The sequence below is a fragment of a genome, unplaced genomic scaffold, assembly GCF_019419815.1.
Source record: "Pyrus x bretschneideri cultivar Hongxiangsu unplaced genomic scaffold, Pyrus_bretschneideri_v1 Contig15, whole genome shotgun sequence".
In the NCBI taxonomy this organism is placed as follows: Eukaryota; Viridiplantae; Streptophyta; class Magnoliopsida; order Rosales; family Rosaceae; genus Pyrus; species Pyrus x bretschneideri.
Window position 1 is genome coordinate 4,371,802 of NW_025999446.1, and position 20,180 is coordinate 4,391,981.

A 20,180-nucleotide genomic window follows, 5' to 3' on the forward strand; every position below is an offset into this window, starting at 1 on the left:
TTCCCCACTATGGTAAAACGTCATCTACATTTAATTAAATTAGTGGTTTTTATAAAAGAAATACTAATTTTAAGCCTAATCTAAAATCTCAATCAGGATGGAATTCTATTTAAAATCGAAATGTTATAACATTCCTTTTAGAACACTACTTCTTTACTCTAATATAAAAGCTGCAAGAACCATAAATTACATAAAAACTCATTCAACTCTCAAATCACAGGCGTGAAAGATAGTAAGTGCTTTTGTTTTTTTACGTATTGGAATTATTAGTCAGATCAAATGGCTTTTTATTCAGTTAGTCATATTAATTTGGTTAATGCAGGGATTCATTAACTCCATATACATATAAAGCTTGGCGACCAAGTTTCAAGCTTGGATCGATGGCAGTGACTATGATAAAGATGGGTTTGATTGTTGCAGTTTTGGGTATAGTGTCGTTTGCATTCGGAATTGCTGCTGAAGTCCATAAGGTACCGCAATCTCATCATGTTTTGACTTTATTTTAAAAAATAAGTTTTGCGATTTGTCCAATATTAAATAGAAATAAACTTATTTTCGTTTTATGCAATGTTATTGTTGAATATTGGTCACAAATCGGATAATTGAGAAAATAAAACCTAACATATAGCAGTATGTGGTTAAATTAAAACCTTATCGGTGTGATAGAGATGAAGCAATGACTGTTCCTTGAATAATTGTGCTTTCAAAACCCTAACTACATACGAAAAACCTTGGGGTATCACACCAAGTGACTCCATTTAATCACCAATAAACTTTTCGACAGAACCCAAAGTTAAATTACTGTAACTCTTTGACCATTTTTGGGACCAAATTTTTTGCTTTATGAATGTTAAATTTAGAGATCGTTTGGTAATTATTTCATTTTAACAAAAAATAAAACCTAAAAACCAAAACCTACGTCTTAACATCAACTACATAATAATATAACTTTTTTTGTTAACCAAAAATCAATGAAATTACAATTATAACCTTTAATACATCACTACCCTCTAAATTCAACTTTCTTCCTTTTTCTCACTCCTTAACCATCAACCCTTTTTTTACAGATGTGCTAACCCGTTAAAAACAAATAAATCCTCCCATAAAAAGAGTTAAAAACACTATTTAAAAAATAAAAATAAAAATTATATTCCTCACACATAGTGTAGTGGCCTTTGCTAGTTTTAGTTAAGAAAGATACCAAATAATTAAGAAATTTGAACGAAGTTTCTGCTCTTTGTTTTTCCTTTTAAATTCTTATCAAACATCTTTTGGGGTTTTGTAGCCTGCAGCTGGTATCCCCATAATAGGCCGGAATGGCGTAGTGATGTGCAAGTACCCGTCTGATCCCACGGTTGTCTATGGGTATCTGTCCTTTGCATTTCTAGTGGCATCTTCCTTGACTGGATTCCTCTCTGTATTTTACCCCTACAAAGGCAAATCAGTTCCATCCAGTGCTTTTCTCCAAAGCACTTTGCTTGTTACTTTCTTCAACAGCACTCTGTAAGTCATTCACCACTCTCTTTATCTTTTACGTCACTAGTGAAACCTTGTTTGAAAGGGCTTTAGGAGGGAAAAAGTATAATTCTAGTGCTTGTAGATGTGGTGAAGTATTACTTTAGTCACTTTTTTCGACAATGCGAGAGTCATATATGTGAGGATAAACTCGGTTTTTTGGAGGAGTAAAAACATCTCGCATGCCTCTCGTGTTATTTTTGTCAAAAAGTGTTTAATTAATTGATTTTAAATTGTAACATTCAGTAAATTACATTGGATAAATTGTGACCATTGAACTATTAGGACTCATAGCGAAATTTTTACAAGCTGCATAAATGAAAAATCATAATTTGAATTGTAAAAATACTAAAGAGTGCTTTCAAATAATCAAAGAGTGTAGCATCTGACGTAAACCCTAATAAAACGTGATTTCTAAATAAATAAGTACTTTACGCGCTTTTAAATAAGCACGTAATACATGCCTTTTATTTTCGTCGAATTTGAGCATGTGATCGTTATATCATATATGAACACAGGGGTGCAATCGGATTAGCAGCAGCATTATTGTTATGGCCAACGATTTCTGGGCAGCAGCACCACAACATGTATCAAAATCTCAGCAGCGCAAGTGGTTGCCCTACAGCCAAAACTGGTGTTCTTGGCGGAGGAGCTTTTTTATCTCTCAATTCGTCCCTACTGTGGTTGGTTTGCCTCATGCTGACTAGCAATGCAAGATACGACTTTTTGGATGATTTGAGTGGAGAATCTAAAGCTAAGGAAGCTACCACTTCTGGGTATAAGGCAGCGCTTGAAAAAGGACTGGATAACATTTTTGACGGCGTGGCGTAACATACACGTAGCGTACTTGCGTATATAGTACATACGTACCTTCGAGACGGTGATCTCAAGAACTTTTCTGCATATTGAAAACGTTTCCAGACAGTGGTCTCAAGAACTTTTATGGTTGTTTTCTTTAGTAGTTAGTTTTTTTTTATTTTTTCTCTAAGCTTTTTATATTTCAATATTTCTTGATTTCGTGGTTTGTTCTTTATACTAAATATAGGGCAAGCTACTCCTTCTCCTTCCGTGCATGCATGAAACTCTATCACTGGAGATGGATATCCAAATCGGTAACAGCCAATTACACTATGTGATAAACATCTATTAGACATGTGATGAAATTTTTTTAAAAATGTGGTGAACATCTATTAGATAAGAGTCAACATGATCATGGGTGGTATACTGGAAGTCTAGCGCCTAGATGGCAGGCAGAGCCTAATACTGAGGTCTACATAGGTAGGAGGCGGAGCCTAAATTTATTATAATATCGTATAAAGAAGTAGCTGCTTATATTTAAAAAATACATAATTTGCAAATAAAATAACTTATAGATAATAAAGTATTAGAACAAAGTGAAAACATGGGAACAAAAATCCAATGTGTGTTAATCTAAGTAGTCAACAAGTCTCTTACAATTTATTGAAAAAATAAAATGCAAAATGAGAGCCACGATATAGGCAGGTCTGGGTCAGTAAGGGGCGTCTATACGGTCTAGGGGGGGTGCCTAAGCAGGTCTAGGTCAGTAAGTGCCCAGCCACCTAGTGCCTATGCAATGCTAGGTGGAGAGTTTTAGAATAGTGAACAGGACTATATCTTGGTAGTTGAGCGTGTAGTTGTAGATTTGATCTTATTTTCTTTAATAGCAAGCAACTGTCCATGTTGAACATGCAGTTCTCTCAAATTCAAAATGGTTAATATAATTTTTTTTTTTTTAGGAAATATAAATGGATAAATATAAACTTTCCTCTTTAATTAATTAATTAGTTTCATCAGCCTTTCTATTTCTTCCTTGTTGAAGTCATATTTAGAATAGAAATATGATTGGGTAAATCCTAATGTATCTAGAGATATCTTGGAATATTCTTTTTAGTAGATATTATCCTATTAGAGTTGTGATCCTATTAGGGTGATGATTTAACCTATCCTACTACTATAAATAAAAGGCACAATGGGGTGAAATACAACACATCACACAATTAAATCTCTCTCTTCTCTCTCTCTTTTGCCGCAGGCCTCCCCCTCTCTATTCTTTTAAAATAGTTTAGTCAATTAGGCCTACAACATGTTATCAGCACATTCTTGTCAGAAGCTAAGGAACTGAAGAATCGTAGGAGGAGGCTTTCTTCTACAAAATGCAAAGGCTTTGATTTTTTTTTTGCCAATCAAGTATGCTTAAAATAAAGTAAGATATTTGAAACATCCACGAAGCATGAAAATACTCCCCATGATGCATGAAGCCCCTATATTTATATTTTCCTTCCAACATATATATATATATATATTATATGATTCATATATTTGTCCATATATATGTTTCATGCATTACGCAATTATTATTTTGCTATGTGGAATTTATGAGTCAAAGCATATAAATAAATTAGAAGCAATTTAGGGGTTTTCAAGCCCTAGTGATGTCGCAAAAAAAGATTGGGAAATATGCGGCATGGCTGCGGCTCGGGGCCGCTGACACCATCGCCAACCACTGCAGCTGGCCTGCAACCCAGCCGTATGGAGCACACTATCATAACGATGTCGTTGTGACGTCTGGACTATAGCATCAGCCTTTTGGGCTTTGTTGTGCATACACAGACACCAGGGTTCGGCCTAGTAAGGGTTACCATGGGCCTGCAACCCCTCCAAGCCCAAAACCAGCAACTTTTGAGTTTTTGGGCTTTGTCCTAAGTCCCTGGCCCCAAACCTGCAGTAAGCCCGTATCGCTTGCTAGGCTTTGCCCAAGTTTAGGCCCACTTGCCCGCAACTTATGCTACTTGGCTTGACTTGCCCCGACCTAAAAAACAAGGAGCCAGCCTCAGATGGGCCTTCCCTGCAACCCACAAGCCAAATTTAGGCTGGGCTTACCCCGTGCCTTGTTTTTGGCCTAAACCAACAACTTTTGCTGCTGAGCTCACCTAAACCACACGGCCCAGAGGCATGCAGCCTTTCCACAAACCAATGGGCTGCAGAGCTTATCCCCACATTGCAGCCAACCCACTTTTGCCTAGGCCGCGTTATTTTTTTGACCCAATTCCAATTTTTGGCATCCCCGCGTTATAAATCATGGCCAAATATATTTTGTTTGGGTACTTTGGTTTACACTAATTAATTCTAATTTAATTATCACTTGGTTTATCGCCAACAAAAGCTAATATGACCCGTCTGTAGTATTTTGCTTCCACAATCGACCCTGTTTGGTTTCGATCTATTAAATTAATTAAAAGTGACCAACAGTCCATTAATCTGATAATTAATCCAAAATTATTGACCTGATGATCACTTTGGACATTAATGGTTCAATAATTTATTTTTATATTTTGAACCGTTGACATCCTTTCGTTGCCCTGAAGCTCTCACACTTGAGTTCCCAAAGTAACTCAAATCCACTACACTTCAATCAACATATTGCATTTTGTGTTCTTGCAGGAACCTCTCCTTTATGAACTAATCGTTCATAAAACTAAATTGAACCTGTAATTTCATATTTAGTGCCTTTGAATCCCGAAGTTTTCATTCAAAACTTACCACATGAAACATGTAGTTTTCATGTTTAAATTAAACCAATACATATCTATAGAACCCTAATGTTCAACGATGTATGTCTATGGCTTTCCATATGACTAACCATGTTTTTGTACCCTCTTTTTAGGGACATGTCAAACTTGAACAAGCTCGATTTCACCGCTATGGAAGTATCTGGAAGAAACTATCTGAAATGGGTTCAAGGCGTGAAGCTTCATCCTACCACAAGGGGTATTAAAGCCATCATTGAGGAACCTATCGACGATGAACCCATCGTCGAAGTTGAGAAAGCTACTGCAATGATCTTTATTCGAAAACACATCCATGATGCACTGCAGATCGAGTATCTCACTGAGGAGGATCCATGCACCATCTAACTTGCTATGGCCAATAGTTTCGATCACCAGAAAGACATTTACTTGCCTAAAGCAAGACATGACTAGCAGCATTTATGTTTCCAAGACTTTAAGTCTGTGAATGAATACAACTATGAAGTTTGTAGAATCCGATCAGTGCTTAAGTTCTGTAAAGTGGACTTAACAAACGAGGATCTCCTAGAGAAAACCTATTCAACCTTCAATGCCACCAATATTATCCTGCAGCAACAATATAGGGCACAAAAGTTCACCAAATTTTCGAATTTGATCTCTGTTTTACTTCTCACTGAAAAATAGAACTAGCTTTTGATGAAGAATCATCAAGCTCAACCTACTGGCTTAAACACTCTACCTGAAGCGCATGCGACTAATTCTAGCAGCCATAAATGACGAAAGAATCATCATGGCCTTGGTAATGGGCAACAAGCCCACCCACGGGTCCAAGGTCCACAGAGCCAAGGCCCACCCAAGGGAGGAAATTTGACCCAGAAGTGCCAAACCCTTGCCCCTAAGGCCCCAAACTTCAAGAACAAGGGAAAAACTACTGTTCAATTAGCTTCCACTGAACTGGACATGTGCTACCACTATGGATCAAATGATCATTGATCACGCGTATGCCAAGCAACCCCCGAGGCCATTGCCAATTATGATTCCTGTCATGAGTCTAACTTTGCCCATTTGGAACATCCCGAAGATGCTACTACATCCATAGAGATATCAGATTTTCAGGAGGCATATGCTCCTATGGAAGAATAAAGTTTTATTTTTAGGGTGTTTTTACCCCTAGTAGCTGAATCCATTAGAAGTAGCTGAACCCTTCCCCACCCCCTCTCTATTTATTTAGGTTTATGGTTTAGTTTTTGGATAATTTTTCTAAATCTTTAGAATAATTTGTTTGATTTTTGGTTTGTTTTGAATGATTATTTTATGGATATTATTTCTCGATTGATTAATTGAATGAATGGAATTATATTTATGCATGTGACCAATTCAATTAATTTATTCCTAGGTAAGACTAGTGGGGAAGTTAGTTGTCTGGCTAATGGTGCTACCACGCACACTATATTGTGTGAGCGACACTATTTTACTAACTTCGTACCCAAAAATGCACCTTTGACAACCTTCTCAGGCCCATCCAACCTGATAGAAGGATACAGAAAGGCCCATATAATGTTGTCCAATGATAGTGTCTTAACCATTAAGAGACTCTCTATTTTCCACGTTCCAGAAGAACGTTGTTGAGCTTTAGAGATATTCGAGATAATTAATATCATGTTGAAACCACTAAAGTGAATGGTTCTGAATTTCTTTATATCACTTCTTACGAGTATGGCCAGAAACATATTCACGAGAAGTTGGAACGTCTCCCGTGTGGGTTATACATTACAACCATTCGCGGCAAAGAGGCCCACCATGTTGCTGGCCCTATGCCTGGGTACCAGAATATTTGCTGCTTTGGCCTGACAGTATGGGACATCCCGAATTTGACATGATGCTTCGTATACTCAAATCATCACTACAAAGATTATTCACAGCCATCTTAAGTTTCTTTAGAGGATTCAAGGGGATATTTGTAGACCTATCTAACCAACATGCTAACTATTTTGGTACTTTATGGTGTTGGTTGATGCATCAACATGTTGGTCACATGTCTGTTTATTGTTCACATGTAACGCTGCATTTATGAAACTCCTAGCATAAATTATTAAGCTTAGGGCTCACCACCCAGATTATTCGTTTAAGTCGATTCGACTAGATAATACTGCAGACTTTATGTCACAGACTTTTGACGATTATTGCATGTCTGTTGGGATTGATGTTAAACATCATGTACCCCATGTTCAAACCCAAAACAGCCTGGTAGAAGCTTTCATAAAGCACCTTCAATTGATAGCTCAGACTTTGGTTATGCGAACCAAATTGCCGGTATTTGCTTGGGGCTATGCAATATTGCACGCATCTATGTTGGTTTGCATGAAGCCTATCGTTACCTAACCTCATTCACCGTTACAATTGTTTACTGGAAACGAGCCAAACATCTAGCATTTACGTGTGTTTGGGTGCGTAGTTTATGTGCCAATAGTGCCGCCACTACGTACCAAAATGGGTCCTCAAAGAAGAATGGGAATCTATGTCAGTTATGATTTACCATCAATTATTTGCTACTTAGAGCCCTTGATAGGAGATCTCTTTACCGCACGTTTTGTAGTTTGTCACTTCGTAAGATAGTCTTCCCGTCGTTAGGGGAAGATAAGAATGTTAACGTTCCTATAGAACGCCGTGAATTGTTATGGTATGCTTTTACTATGTCTTATTTAGATCCTTGCACTACTCAGTCTGAAACTAAAGTGCGTCATATTCTAGATCTTCAGAGCATTGCTCAAAGCATGCCAAATGCTTTTACTGATCTAGCAAATTTGACAAGGTCACATATACCCACTACAAAAGCACTTGCAAGGATCGACGTACCTAAAGTACGTCGTAACATCATCTTGGAAAGCCGTGGTCTCCCCTTGCAACATTGTACATTAGCGGCTAGCCAATTATCTGCTCTTACCTTGAAGCGTGGCAGACCCCCTGGTTCAAAGGATTCACACCCTCGGAAAAGGAAAACGACACAAACTAGTGACCCTAATCTGAATCTGACCATCGCTTACTCATCTATTCCAATGCATGAGGTTATTCTAGATTACGGTGATGTCTTAGATGAATGAATCGGCATCCTGATAATCTACACAATATTAGATGAGGTTTGGAATCGGAATGAGATGATCGTCGTTGATGCATTTGCGTACACAGTAGCTACTGACATCATGTTTAACGATGACATTGAACCATGTTCCGTTGATGAATATCGACGTAGAATAGATTGGTCAAATTGGAAACAAGTAATCCAGGTGGAACTCGATTCGCTTGTAAAACGTAAGGTGTTTGGGTCTGTAGCTTTTACTCTACCATATATGAAGCCCATGGGCTACAAGTAGGTTTTTGTGAAGAAGCGTAATGAGAAGAATGAAATAGTATGACACGAAGCATGCCTCGTAGCCCAAGGCTTCTCTCAACACCCTAGGATTGATTATGAGGAGACGTATTCCCCCTAATGGAACGTTCTGCTACCTTATCAGTTTGGTAGTTTCCGAAAAACTGAATATACAGTTTATGGACGTAGTAATTGCATCTCTCTATGGGGATCTAGGTACGGAAATCTACATGAAAGTTTCAGAAGGACTTCCATTGACTAGTTCAAATAGTTCTAGACCATGGAACACTCTCTCGATTAGATTGAGGAAATCACTCTACGGATTGAAACAATCCAAGTGGATGTGGTATAACCGTCTGAGTGAATATTTGACAAGTTAGGGTTATGTGAACAATGAACTATGCTCATAAGTGTTATTCCGGATTAGCGATCGTTGTGGTTTATGTCCACGACATGAACCTCATCGGAACTCCCGTAGAGATTAAGGAAATTGTTGTTCACTTAAAATCGAAATTTGAGATGAAAAATCTTGGGAAAACTCGATATTGTCTCAGCCTGGAGATCGAGCATTGTTCAGATAAAATCATAGTACAATAATTGAATTACAACCAAAAAGTGTTGCGACATTTTAATAGGGATAAAGTGAAGCCTTCAATTACTCCTATAGTCATTCGAACTCTATATGCTAAATGAGATCCCTTCTGTCCCAATAAGGATGAGGAAGAGATTTTGGAGCCTAAAGTTCCATAACTAAGTACAATTGGTGCTTTATTGTACTTAGCTCAATGTATTAGATCCGACATCTCCTTTGTTGTTAATCTTTTAATTAGATATAACAATGCGCCTACACACAGACACTGAAATGGTGTTAAAGACATTTTCCGCTACCTCAAGGGTACGACGGATTTAGACTTGTTTTACACCCATGAATCCTCGAGAGGAGTCGCCTTCCTCCTTTATCATTAGGTTGATTCCTCTTTTGTTGGTTACGCAAATGCTGGATATCTGTCTGACCCATATAGACAAATTCTCAAACGGGCTATGTCTTTACCATTGGAGACACAGCTATATCTTGGAGGTCTACTAAGCAAAAGTTAGTTGCGACTTTTTCTAACCATGCTGAGATTCTCACCTTGCATGAAGCCTCACGTGAGTGCTTTTGGTTGATAGTAGTCAAGGAACATATTTGATGCATTAGTGGTCTTACTTCTGTCATTGACCTTCCTACAACGATCTTTGAAGACAATGCAGCATATATCGAACAGTTAATGAACACAAAACACATAGCGCCAAAGTTCTTTTACTCTCACCAGCAACAACAACATCAGAACATTGAAGTCAAGCAAATCCTTTCATAACAACCTGGCCGATCTTTTCACCAAGTCATTGCCCAAGTCCACTTTTAAGAAGCTCATCCAAGGAATCGGTATGCGTAAATTATCTGAGTTGAATTGCTTATAGTTCTCTTATTTGGAAGTTATGTCTAGCTCATGGGGGACTATCCAGAAGCATACTCACTTGATCTTAATGTACTCTTTTTCCTACGATTAGGAGCATTTTTTCCACTGGGTTTTTGCTACCTAATGAGATTTTGGGGCACCCATTATGGGATGATCATACTCCGTTGAGTTCACTATTTTCATCCCGTATGACATTTGTTTTATACGTTTGTTTTAGTCTATGCATACTTCTTAGTTTTACCATAGCAAGGTTTTGTGAGTTTTACTACCAATGCATACTTTCTTTAAGTATGAGACTTGCATTCACCCGTTGTGCCGACGACTTCATCAACTGTTCTACCTCAACTACTGAAGATTTGATGCAAAGTTTTGTTTGAGTATTTACACACTCAAAGGGGAGTGCTGCAGTCATATTTATAATAGGAATGTGATTGTGTAAATCCTTATGTATCTAGGGATATCTAGAAATATTCTTTTTAGTAGATATTGTCCTACTAGAGTTGTGATCCTATTAGGGTAAAGATTTAACCTATCATACTGCTATAAATAAAGGCACAATGGGGTGAAATACAACACACCTCACAATGAACTCTTTCTCTTCTCTCTCTTGCCGCTAGCGTCCCCTTCTCTATTCCCTTAGAATAGTTCAATCAATTAGGCTTACAACATTCCTTTCTTAGTTTATTTGTCATCAAATAAAAATGGTGAAGCTTTCGATATCCCTATAATGTTCTCACTTTAATAGAGAAGAATAATGAACTATCGAGACAAAATAGTAAGGGTAAATTACATTTTACCCCCTCATGTTTTAGTGCAATTGTAATCTCATACAACATCTTTAAAACATTTTAGTCACATATATTGACTTATCATTTAATTACAATCTCATACATCCGTTAGTCAAACCGTTAATTTGATCATTAAGTGCTGACGTGGAAAATATAAAATCCATATATTTTTATGACTTGGCAAATAAAAACAATTAAACATTACAAATCAATTAAAAAAAAACTAAATTAAACAAAATAACCCCACTTATCTCTTGTAGACATCGAAATTTCAGTTAAAAAAAAAAAAACAAATGTTCACCAATGCATTAAAGTTTTGACGTGTCAAGGCATACATGGCATACGCCACGTGTTGTACAAATTGTACACATGGCGTGTGACTCAACAAAATAGGAAGAAATACCCTTGAAGGATTAAACAAGTTTTTCTTCTCATTTTGGGCAATGACAAGGCAAGTACATTTCAATCCATTGAGGATCAAAACAAGTTTTTCTTCTCATGTTGGGCAATGACAAGGCAAGCAAACTTCAATCCATTACGGATCAAAGCAAGGTTTTCTCATTTTGGGCAATGACAAAGCATACACATTTCAAGTTTAAAATGGTGTTAAGTGGGAAATTAGGCCATAAGTTACACCACTTCAAGTTTAAAATGGTATTAAGTGGGAAATTAGGCCATAAGTTACACCACTTCAATTTCAATATTGCATTAAGTGGGAAAATTAGGCAATGGTGCTTGGAAAGAAAAAAATATTTTGTGGTGGTGATTCATTCTCAAAGCCTATAAATAGGCTTCTCCATCAAGGTATCAAGCATCAACCAATTCACAAATACATTTCTCCACACACCAAAACCTTGAAGCCTTAGAGTTCTAAAGCTCTCAAGAAAATCCCGAAGGATCAAGAAAGCACTCTTCGTTCTTCGTCAAATCCACCAACTCAAGATCAAGCCCCGACGGCCCTTGAAGAAAGTGTTCATCCGTTCATCCCAAGATCAAGCCCCAACGGCCCTTGAAGAACTTCCACCAACTCAAGATCAAGCCCCGACGGCCCTTGAAGAAAGTGTTCATCCGTTCATCCTAAGCTCAAGCCCCAACGGCCCTTTGGATCAACAACCTCAACAAATCCACACATCCAATCGTTCTTCAAGATTAAGCCCAAAAGCCCTTGAAGATCCACTCATCCATCAACCTTCAAGATTAAGCCCAAAAGCCCTTGAAGAAATCCACACAACCATTATTCAAGATCAAGCCCCGACGGCCCTTGAAGAAAGTGTTCATCCATTCATCAACTGTTCATCCTTAGATCAAGCCCCAACGACCCTTTGGATCAACAACTCATCCACAAACCTACACCCTACGAAGATAGAATCAGAGGACCAAATTAGAGAGAGATCGTAACCCCAAAATCACACAAAAAATATTACTTTGTACACGTTATTCTTGTTTCTTGTTTCAAGGAACTTTCGTGTTCACATCTCTCTCACTCATTTCTTTCTCTAAAAATCTCCAACCCCAAACTCAATGCCTATAGCCACTTTTCATCTTATTTTCTGACAACCCAACGTACCCAAATGACTCAGTCGGCGGCTCCACCCCCGTTCCCCATCAATGTCAAACCACCACGACCCAATGTTCCTCATGGAACAAAGCCTAAGTTTCTGCTTGGTGATTTTCAAACCCCAAGCCCTCGAATTGAAAAGCCCTATCTCAGACCCTACTTTCCACGGCAAAGTCGATAGCATCCTTCTCCCCTTTCTCTCCCTAACCACTCCGACCAAAGCCCATTTATCTTTGCCAAAAACTGAAATCACAGAGCTAACCAATTCAGAGACCCCAAATTTGATGTGGCATTGAGATCTAAGCCATTGGGGAGAAGGAAATCCTCAGCCATCCGCACCCGCTTCCTTCTTTGTTTGTCCCTCATCCCTTCCACCACCAGAATCACAACCTCTTTCATTTTTTCTGCAAAATCGCAACCCTAAACACTTTGCAAAGAGTAAGACTATGCATTTCTTTTGAATTATTGATTTTCTTCCTTTCTTGGCTCATGATTTCATGTCTTGGACCCCTGGTCTTCTTTGAGCATCTATAGCCATTTGGCCGTTGGTAGTGACGGCGGGTGGTGGTGCAGTGAGGTCGCTTAAACAACTTCAACAACGTAGGCAGATCAACCACATCCCAAAAAATCCTGAAAGCCTGAAATCTGGAGGTAGCAGTGGGTGAAAAAGTGGTGCAACAGTGTCATTATGCAGGCAAAATTGGGTGAGGCGAGGAGGAGAGTAAGGGGTGGGCGAAGACCAAGAGAAGAAGACAGAGAGAGAGGAAGGAAATGGTGGGTTGGAGAAGAAGGAGAGAGCCCTTCTATAATTAAAAATTATTTTATTAATTTTTAATCCACGTGTCACATGTATATGGGCCCCATGAGATCCACATAAGCAGATAACTGAAAATCTAACAGAAATTGAGACGGTTGTACGAAATTGAAATGTTTTAAAGATGTTGTAAGAAGTTATAATTGCACCCAAACTTGAGGCTGCAAAATGTAATTTACCCAAATAGTAATTTTACATGTTTTAAATGTTAATTAATCTTCCTTTGTTTTTGAAGTTTTTATAAATAAAAAAAAAATGTAATTTGATCTAAAACAGAAATAAAACTTAATTTTTAAATTACAGAAAAAGACCAATTGTCACACGTGTACGTATGTATAAGAAGGCTAGTGGTACATAACATAAAAGGGTCAAATGTGCGATGCTAAAAAGCAGGAGGAAGCAATGCAAAGTCTTAACTTCTCTTGGCCATTATTTGCTTTGATAATTGTGGTGAACTACCACTAAAGACTCAAGTCACTCAATTCTTGTGGACATCTAAATAATCCCAATTCTTGGGAAAATACGTTTATATATTAGAATTAAAAATTAATTAAGAAATGCAAAGTTTTAAAGAAATGCCGTTTTGCATGTGAGTGGTTGATCGATGCATCTAGAGATAAAGAAATATCCAATTCTTGGGAGATTCTACGACGTATGTATATCAATCTTCCTTGCATTTGTTTTTCGCTTTGGTTTTTTTTGTTTCCTGTTCAAAATGATTATTCCATGAAAAAAGTAACATCAATAGCATTTTTTTTTAAGTAGAGAGATTCGAGCATAAGAGAATTGCTGCATTTTTTTTTCATTTCAATTTTCTGTTTGAATGGTGGCATTTTACTTTTCAACAAAAAAAAAAAAAAAAGAACACCTTGTTGGACAGAAATTTTTTGTCGGGTCAAGGGTGGTTTCGTCGCTTAAAACTTTAGCCGACAGAAGTTTATCGAGAAAAGTTGGTCATGCAAAACCCGTCGCTCAAAAAGAGTTTCGTCACCTAAAACTTTACCCGAAAGTTGGAATTTGAAAACATATTTGTAGGCATGTTTTTGGATATATCGGTTTAGGCTAAAAAATTGGAGATTCTCTAATTATATCTCTGCCGGCAGGCTATTGCTTAATGATTAAGATGTTTTTGTTTAAGAAAATTACATTTTCTAGCGCATTGTTTATTTGAAACTTGGATGTAGTGTTATATGTTGATTTCATTTTGTTGTTCCGTGTTGGTAGTTTACTGCTAAAGATTGTGATGATTCTTTATGTAGACAAGTTGTTCATCCTTTTGTGTTTGTTAGATCACTGTTAACAGCCAACTTACACTACCATGATTGAGTGATAGACTCAGACATCGAGCTTATTACAAATATATATATTTTACTCGCATTCATATAAATGAGTTGTACTTGCATTTATGTATGTGAACTATACTCACATTTGTGTATGCGAGCTGAAGACGTGACAATGATATAACACTTTGTAAATAACTTTATTCATATTATTGTATTATTGGTACAAGATGTAATGGTATGTCCAAATTATTATAAAAAAAAAAAAAAAAAAAAGGCATGCTCTAATTAGGAGTGTGCATTTTAGTGGGTCAACCGTGAAGGAAGATTTGTGAAAAACATGTTCATTTAAGCAACATCAATAGCATGCAATTAACAATTAAAGGCGGAATCATGCTTGTATGCACTTAAAACAAAACATTTACCCATGAAATTCAAAGCCTAGTAGATAGGTGAATCAAGACTCAACTCAAAACAAAATGAGTTGAGAAATCAATACCTTTGTAGATTCCTCTTTGCATAAGCAAAGGCTAATCACCCAAAGAGAGGGCCTTCATTCCTTGCATCTTAGATCCATGGATTTGGATGGATGAAAAAGTTTCTCCAAGTTCCCAAAATTGAGAACCTCTAATGATTCATCACCAAGGCATAATGAAGAAGAAATGAGTGACCTTGGAGGAGTTTGATTGCTAGATGATCCCTCCAAGGTGGCCTAAATTTTAGAGAGAAATGAGAGCTTGTGTTCTCATCCTTTCCCCAAAAATTACCATATATAAATTTTAGGCTATAAAGTCCTTTATATAGTCCCTTCAAATAAGTGACCTAATGGACCAAAAGCCCTATTCTTCTAACATGGCAAGCCTATAGGGTTTATTGGGCTTTCAAGCCCTTTGTTTATTCAAGTTGTCATACAACTTGAGTTAATGGGCTTGACATTCAAATCCCATTGGGCCTTGCGGCCCAAAACTAACCCGAGGTCTTTAACGAACTTATTCGTTTGATTAATTAACATATTAATTAATCCTATCCTTAGATAAATAATTAAACCATTTAATTATTCTTACTCATCTCCGTTGTTTCTTCAAACTCTACCTTACTCGGTGAACGATCCATTAGGTTCCTTTTAGCGAGGCAGTGGGCGATTAAAACTCTTTCTAATCGATTGTGAATTGAAACTTACTTTCAATTCTCCCGTTAGTGATAATACACTTTTAGGGCTTCCACAAACCATGGTTGACGCCTAGCAGCATGTCATGGTTACCCAAGCTAATCAGAAGAGGTGGAGAACCTATTCAGTTTTAGGATTACAAATGCAATACGGTCTTTCTCTAATACAATACTCTTGACCACATTGTTTGGTTTGATAGTTTATTCATGTCTACCATCCAATGTGAGTCTTATGCTTATATGATTACCTTTGAATGTGATTTGGAACACATTCCTAAATCTCATTCATACTTTGGCCAAAGATTCTCAATCATATCATAGAGTATTCTCCCTCAAACAGTTTGAAGGTTAGAGATCCCTTGTTGCGCATTCACTTGCCTCCATGGCTAAGTGGCTTAACCCCAACGATGCCATGGACACCCTCCTGATGGAGTGACTTTGACATAATCAAAGATTAAGGACCTAACCACAAGACAACTGTGATGCCTCAGGTCAAAAGACTAATTTGCATTATCCCAACCATGAGTTCTCATGTGACATGAATATGAGAACTCTTCGTTGATCGTGTTCAGTGAACTCATTCTCTATTGAGCACCTACGTACTTGTCTTGATGTCACACACACCAATGACTCGAGACTAGTCACTCTCCCTGAGAGAAGACATAGCACGTACTGATCTTAACGGACTGTCAATGCCCAATTGACAATCCTATGATCAGGAACGTTTAGGATGTGTCAACGAAAGAATGGTCTCATGAATCTAACTTCTTTAGATCGCATTCTTCCAATCACATATTCCTTGGACTTATCGTTTAAGCATATAACATTTATATGAGACGGCTCAAACAATAATCTTTGCCCTTTACATTTAAACTACATTAGTTTGAAATGTCCGTAAAGTATCATCATATGATTGGTTTTAGGGCACATTTCCAACAAACCGACCAATCCAATTAGAATAAATTGAGTTTGGTTAGGTTGAATATATTATAACCCGATTGAAATTGAGTCACCCACAAACAACACTTCTTAAACACACGTGTATATTATATAGACATATATATATATATATATGTCTATATATGTAAAATTCAACAATTCTTAGCGCATTAGTGTATGATTTGAATGGTGATGATTTAATGTTAAGTAACATGTAGTGATTTACAACATTGAATTTACATGATTGAATCTAATATAATACGAGTCTTCAATATTTTTCACTCACACTTGCATTAAAAATAAGAAAACAACAATTAAGCCCAATAGGTGGAACACGGCAAAAAAATAATTTGGTAGGTTGGTTGCCTATTTGTTTGAGTGATAATGTGTTTCAACAACGCCAACCTAACTCTATTAGATTTGCAAACAGATTGGAGCTCAACCCGAGCTAAACCACTAAAAAATAATAAGTAATAATAGCTTACCATGACAATTAATAAATTACTTGTTACTGATGATTTTTTATCAAACAATTAATAAATTACTTGTTACTGATGATTTTTTATCAAACAATGTACGATATTAAACTGTACATTTTTTAACATTGATCACAATGAATCTCCATCCATACATTTTTTAATTACCAATCTTGCCAAATTGACATTCATGATTCAACATCCAGTACGCAATCTAGAATTTTAGAATCCTAAAATATCAAGCAATTCCAAAAATAACAGAAATAAAAAAACTTCCCACAATTTTCACGACATTCCGACCGTCCGATCCTCATCAACATCATCGATCACTATGTTCCAAAACTAACCATTCGGGTCCCACAGGAGACTAACCTTGGGCCGTATTCGTCCAGATTCATACGGTGCCGTTCTGTACAGTGAGTACAGTTAGAAGCGAACGCGCCAGACGAGTGGTCTGAAAGGTAAACTCTCTCTCTCTCTCTCTCTCTCTCTCTCTCTCTCTCTCACACACAGCTCAGCTGGCACCGGAGAAAAAAGAGGGATTCCAGAACCGCTTCGGTTGACTCCTTTTTTTTTTTTTTTTTTTTTATTGGAATCTTCCGAATAAATAAGTAAGAGACAATTAAAAATCCCCCGTTCGGCGATTTCTCTGGATTCCGATTCCCTCAGACGGAGAATCCCAATCGCACCAACCGGCCCAAGAGAGAGAAAGTTAGAGAGAGAAGGGGATAATTTCATTTCCCTCTGTAAAATTGGTCCGGAATTCGATTCAATTCCCCACCTCATTTCTCAAAGGTTAATTGGGTTTAGGTTCAATTTTGATTTGGTCGAGTTTATGTTGATTTTGTTTTTTATTTTTTGAATTTTTGTTTCAAATCAGTAAAATTTGAAATATTTTATACTAATTTGAATATTTTATGTTTTGATTTCAGGGTGCTGGTGATTTTGCGACTATGGGTGTGACCGTGAAGCAGATGTCTCTGACAGTGGCAGTTTTCGGTGTTCTCTCGTTCATATTCGGAGTTATTGCTGAAAACAAGAAGGTAATCCGCATTCCTAACATGTACATGTGAGGATAAGATTGTAAAGTTATGGCCTGATGAATGCTTTGTTGTGTAAAATTGGTGATTTTTGTGTTAGGGGACTGGGTAGTTCGAATCCCGCTCCCGCTGTTTAGTTTCGATTAGATTAGAATATCTTCCCGAATAAAGGGAAGAATCATCTTTTTTGAGGGGGTCTTTTTCTGTAAATTTTACTCAACTTGCAATTTGGGAACCATATTCTTAAGTGAATGTGATGTGTCAAGAGTTTAGCCATGACATTCTACATAAGTCATCTTCAATGTTCCCTTTCGATGTGTCTTCACGAAGCGGAACCATGTCATCAAGTGTTAAAAAAAAATATTGTAGATGGTGCTTAATCGTAGTGGCAGAAAGCAATCATGCCCATGCACCTGGTTCGGGTTTTATGCCAACCAATCCTCATCCCCCTAACGACTAACATCGTTTTGTTGTGAATTGAAAATACCCTTGATTCAAAATGGAGGATTAAATGTTGTTCTACTTTGGAGGAATTGGTTGTGTCTCTACGGTATTCGAAGTGCAACGAGTAGTTGTTTCAACTTATTGATGTCCAAACAAATTACGATTAGCGGTCATTGCTTGAGTAATTGTGGTTAATCGGAAAAAAAAAAAAAAAAAAAAAAAGGAAAAAGAACAGAAAAGGAAATCGTTCCTTAGAAACTTTATCGAGTCATATTTGTATATTTCCTTTCATTAACTGGATGCTTTGTTTTTGACCTCTTGACAGCCAGCAGCTGGAACTCCTATGGTTGGGAAAGATGTTGTGATCTGCAAGTATCCTTCAGATCCATCAGTTGTCTTTGGGTATCTGTCTTTTGCTTTCCTCCTGGTATCTACAGTTGCTGGGTTCTTGTCATTGTTTTACCCATACAAAGGGAAGTCCCTTCCACAAGCTGCTTTGTTCCGAAGCACTAGTTTCGTCATATTCTTCAACATTTCTCTGTGAGTGCTCTTTCTGTAAGTCACATTTGGGCATATATCTATGTTAGATTTTGAACTCTGACCAGTTCTACCGTTATGACGCTGATGAGTCATCATGCTTTTCATTGCCTATATGAAATTGTTGTTCATATGGAATTTCTGGATCTGTTAGCTTTATGTGACGTAGAATGCATCTTATGCTTCAGAGTAGCCATCCAATTTAAATACCGTTAACGCCACCAAACTGTGGCCATAAAAGGCTGCTCGCTCTACCCTCTTGTCTAATTATGTTGCGTTGGGGGTGGTGCGATTACACAGGCTTACAGCAGGACTAGCTGCAGCTCTGTTGCTATGGCCTACAGTAACCGAGCAACGTCATCACTCAAGAAAGGTTCATCGCAATCTCCAAACAAAATGCCCAACTGCTAAGACCGGTCTCCTTGGTGGTGGTGCTTTCGTGTCCCTTGACGCATCGCTCTTTTGGTTGGTGGCCCTGATGTTAGCTGACAATGCACGAGAGGACTATTTTGAGGAGACTGAAAAGGATGTCAAGGGTGAATATGGACAGGTTTCTGCAATCGATTTCGATGGACATGCCAATATTAAAGGAAGTGCTTGAAGTGTGCTGGCGTCGAAAGGAGCCGCTGGGATGTCTGTTACGTACTCTTCCGTTCATATCTATATTAATAAGCTCGCGTGTCGAGCAACTTCAAGTAGTGAAAATGCATGTAGATACGATTCAAGATTGTTCGGTACATTCTCTTTGTGGTTGTGGGTTTGGTAAAATGAAGCATGAAGAACTTTTTAATTCGACGTCATTAAAATTTTCCTCCAATTTTCTTTCCACTAGTTAGTAGTTGCTTTTTGGTGAATGAATTTTAAATGGCTGGATACTTTATTGGTATAGGGTTCTTTTGTAATTGTTTTTAAAATGACTTCAGACAATTTTGGTGAAAATAGTTTTGAAACCAAAGAGTTTTTTGCAAGAAGTATATATCTGATGTTTTTTCAAAAAGTATTTAAATGATTTTCCAATTAAAAATTGCTTTTGTTAAAAGCGCTTTTAATTATTTTAAAAATATTTTTAAATGAGCCAATAGTTTGGTAATTAAGAAAACAAGCATAACGGTTTGCATCTTCATTTTAATGGACTAGTTCACAACTTGGCTTACTACCAAATTTCGTTGGCAGGGCTAAGGTTTTTCAAGATGCAATATATTACTTAGTTTTGAGTTAATTGAATTCATTTATTTCTTATATCACAT

At 37.3% G+C, this 20,180-nt stretch overlaps 2 protein-coding genes across 3 annotated transcripts; both read left to right on the forward strand.

The window, feature by feature from the left end:
• Nucleotides 1–380: 380 nt before the first annotated feature.
• Nucleotides 381–2,346, forward strand: LOC103931154. The gene is made up of 3 exons (XM_009340574.3): nt 381–470; nt 1,286–1,503; nt 2,034–2,346. The coding sequence occupies exons 1-3, from the start codon at nt 381–383 to the stop codon at nt 2,344–2,346; spliced, it is 621 nt and encodes a 206-aa protein (XP_009338849.2).
• Nucleotides 2,347–17,335: 14,989 nt separating this feature from the next.
• On the forward strand, nt 17,336–19,750 carry LOC103931155. Of its 2 annotated transcripts, none has more exons than XM_018643483.2 (4): nt 17,336–17,373; nt 17,845–17,955; nt 18,722–18,936; nt 19,234–19,750. In XM_018643483.2, exons 2-4 carry the CDS (start codon nt 17,866–17,868, stop codon nt 19,532–19,534), a joined length of 606 nt encoding a protein of 201 aa, XP_018498999.2. In that variant the 5' UTR covers nt 17,336–17,373; nt 17,845–17,865; the 3' UTR covers nt 19,535–19,750. The 2 variants fall into 2 exon arrangements, with proteins under 2 accessions (XP_018498999.2, XP_009338850.2); XM_009340575.3 differs by lacking the exon at nt 17,336–17,373 and adding an exon at nt 17,421–17,707.
• The last annotated feature ends 430 nt before the right edge of the window (nt 19,751–20,180 follow it).

Excerpts from the sequence above, each read along its gene's own strand:
- LOC103931154 (XM_009340574.3), top strand. The coding sequence starts at position 381 with ATGGCAGTGACTATGATAAAGATGGGTTTGATTGTTGCAGTTTTGGGT. Across the intron at positions 471-1,285 it reads TTGCTGCTGAAGTCCATAAG|CCTGCAGCTGGTATCCCCAT; the intron begins GTACCGCAATCT and ends GGGGTTTTGTAG. Across the intron at positions 1,504-2,033 it reads ACTTTCTTCAACAGCACTCT|GGGTGCAATCGGATTAGCAG; the intron begins GTAAGTCATTCA and ends ATATGAACACAG.
- LOC103931155 (XM_018643483.2), top strand. The coding sequence starts at position 17,866 with ATGGGTGTGACCGTGAAGCAGATGTCTCTGACAGTGGCAGTTTTCGGT. Across the intron at positions 17,956-18,721 it reads TTATTGCTGAAAACAAGAAG|CCAGCAGCTGGAACTCCTAT; the intron begins GTAATCCGCATT and ends ACCTCTTGACAG. Across the intron at positions 18,937-19,233 it reads ATATTCTTCAACATTTCTCT|GCTTACAGCAGGACTAGCTG; the intron begins GTGAGTGCTCTT and ends GCGATTACACAG.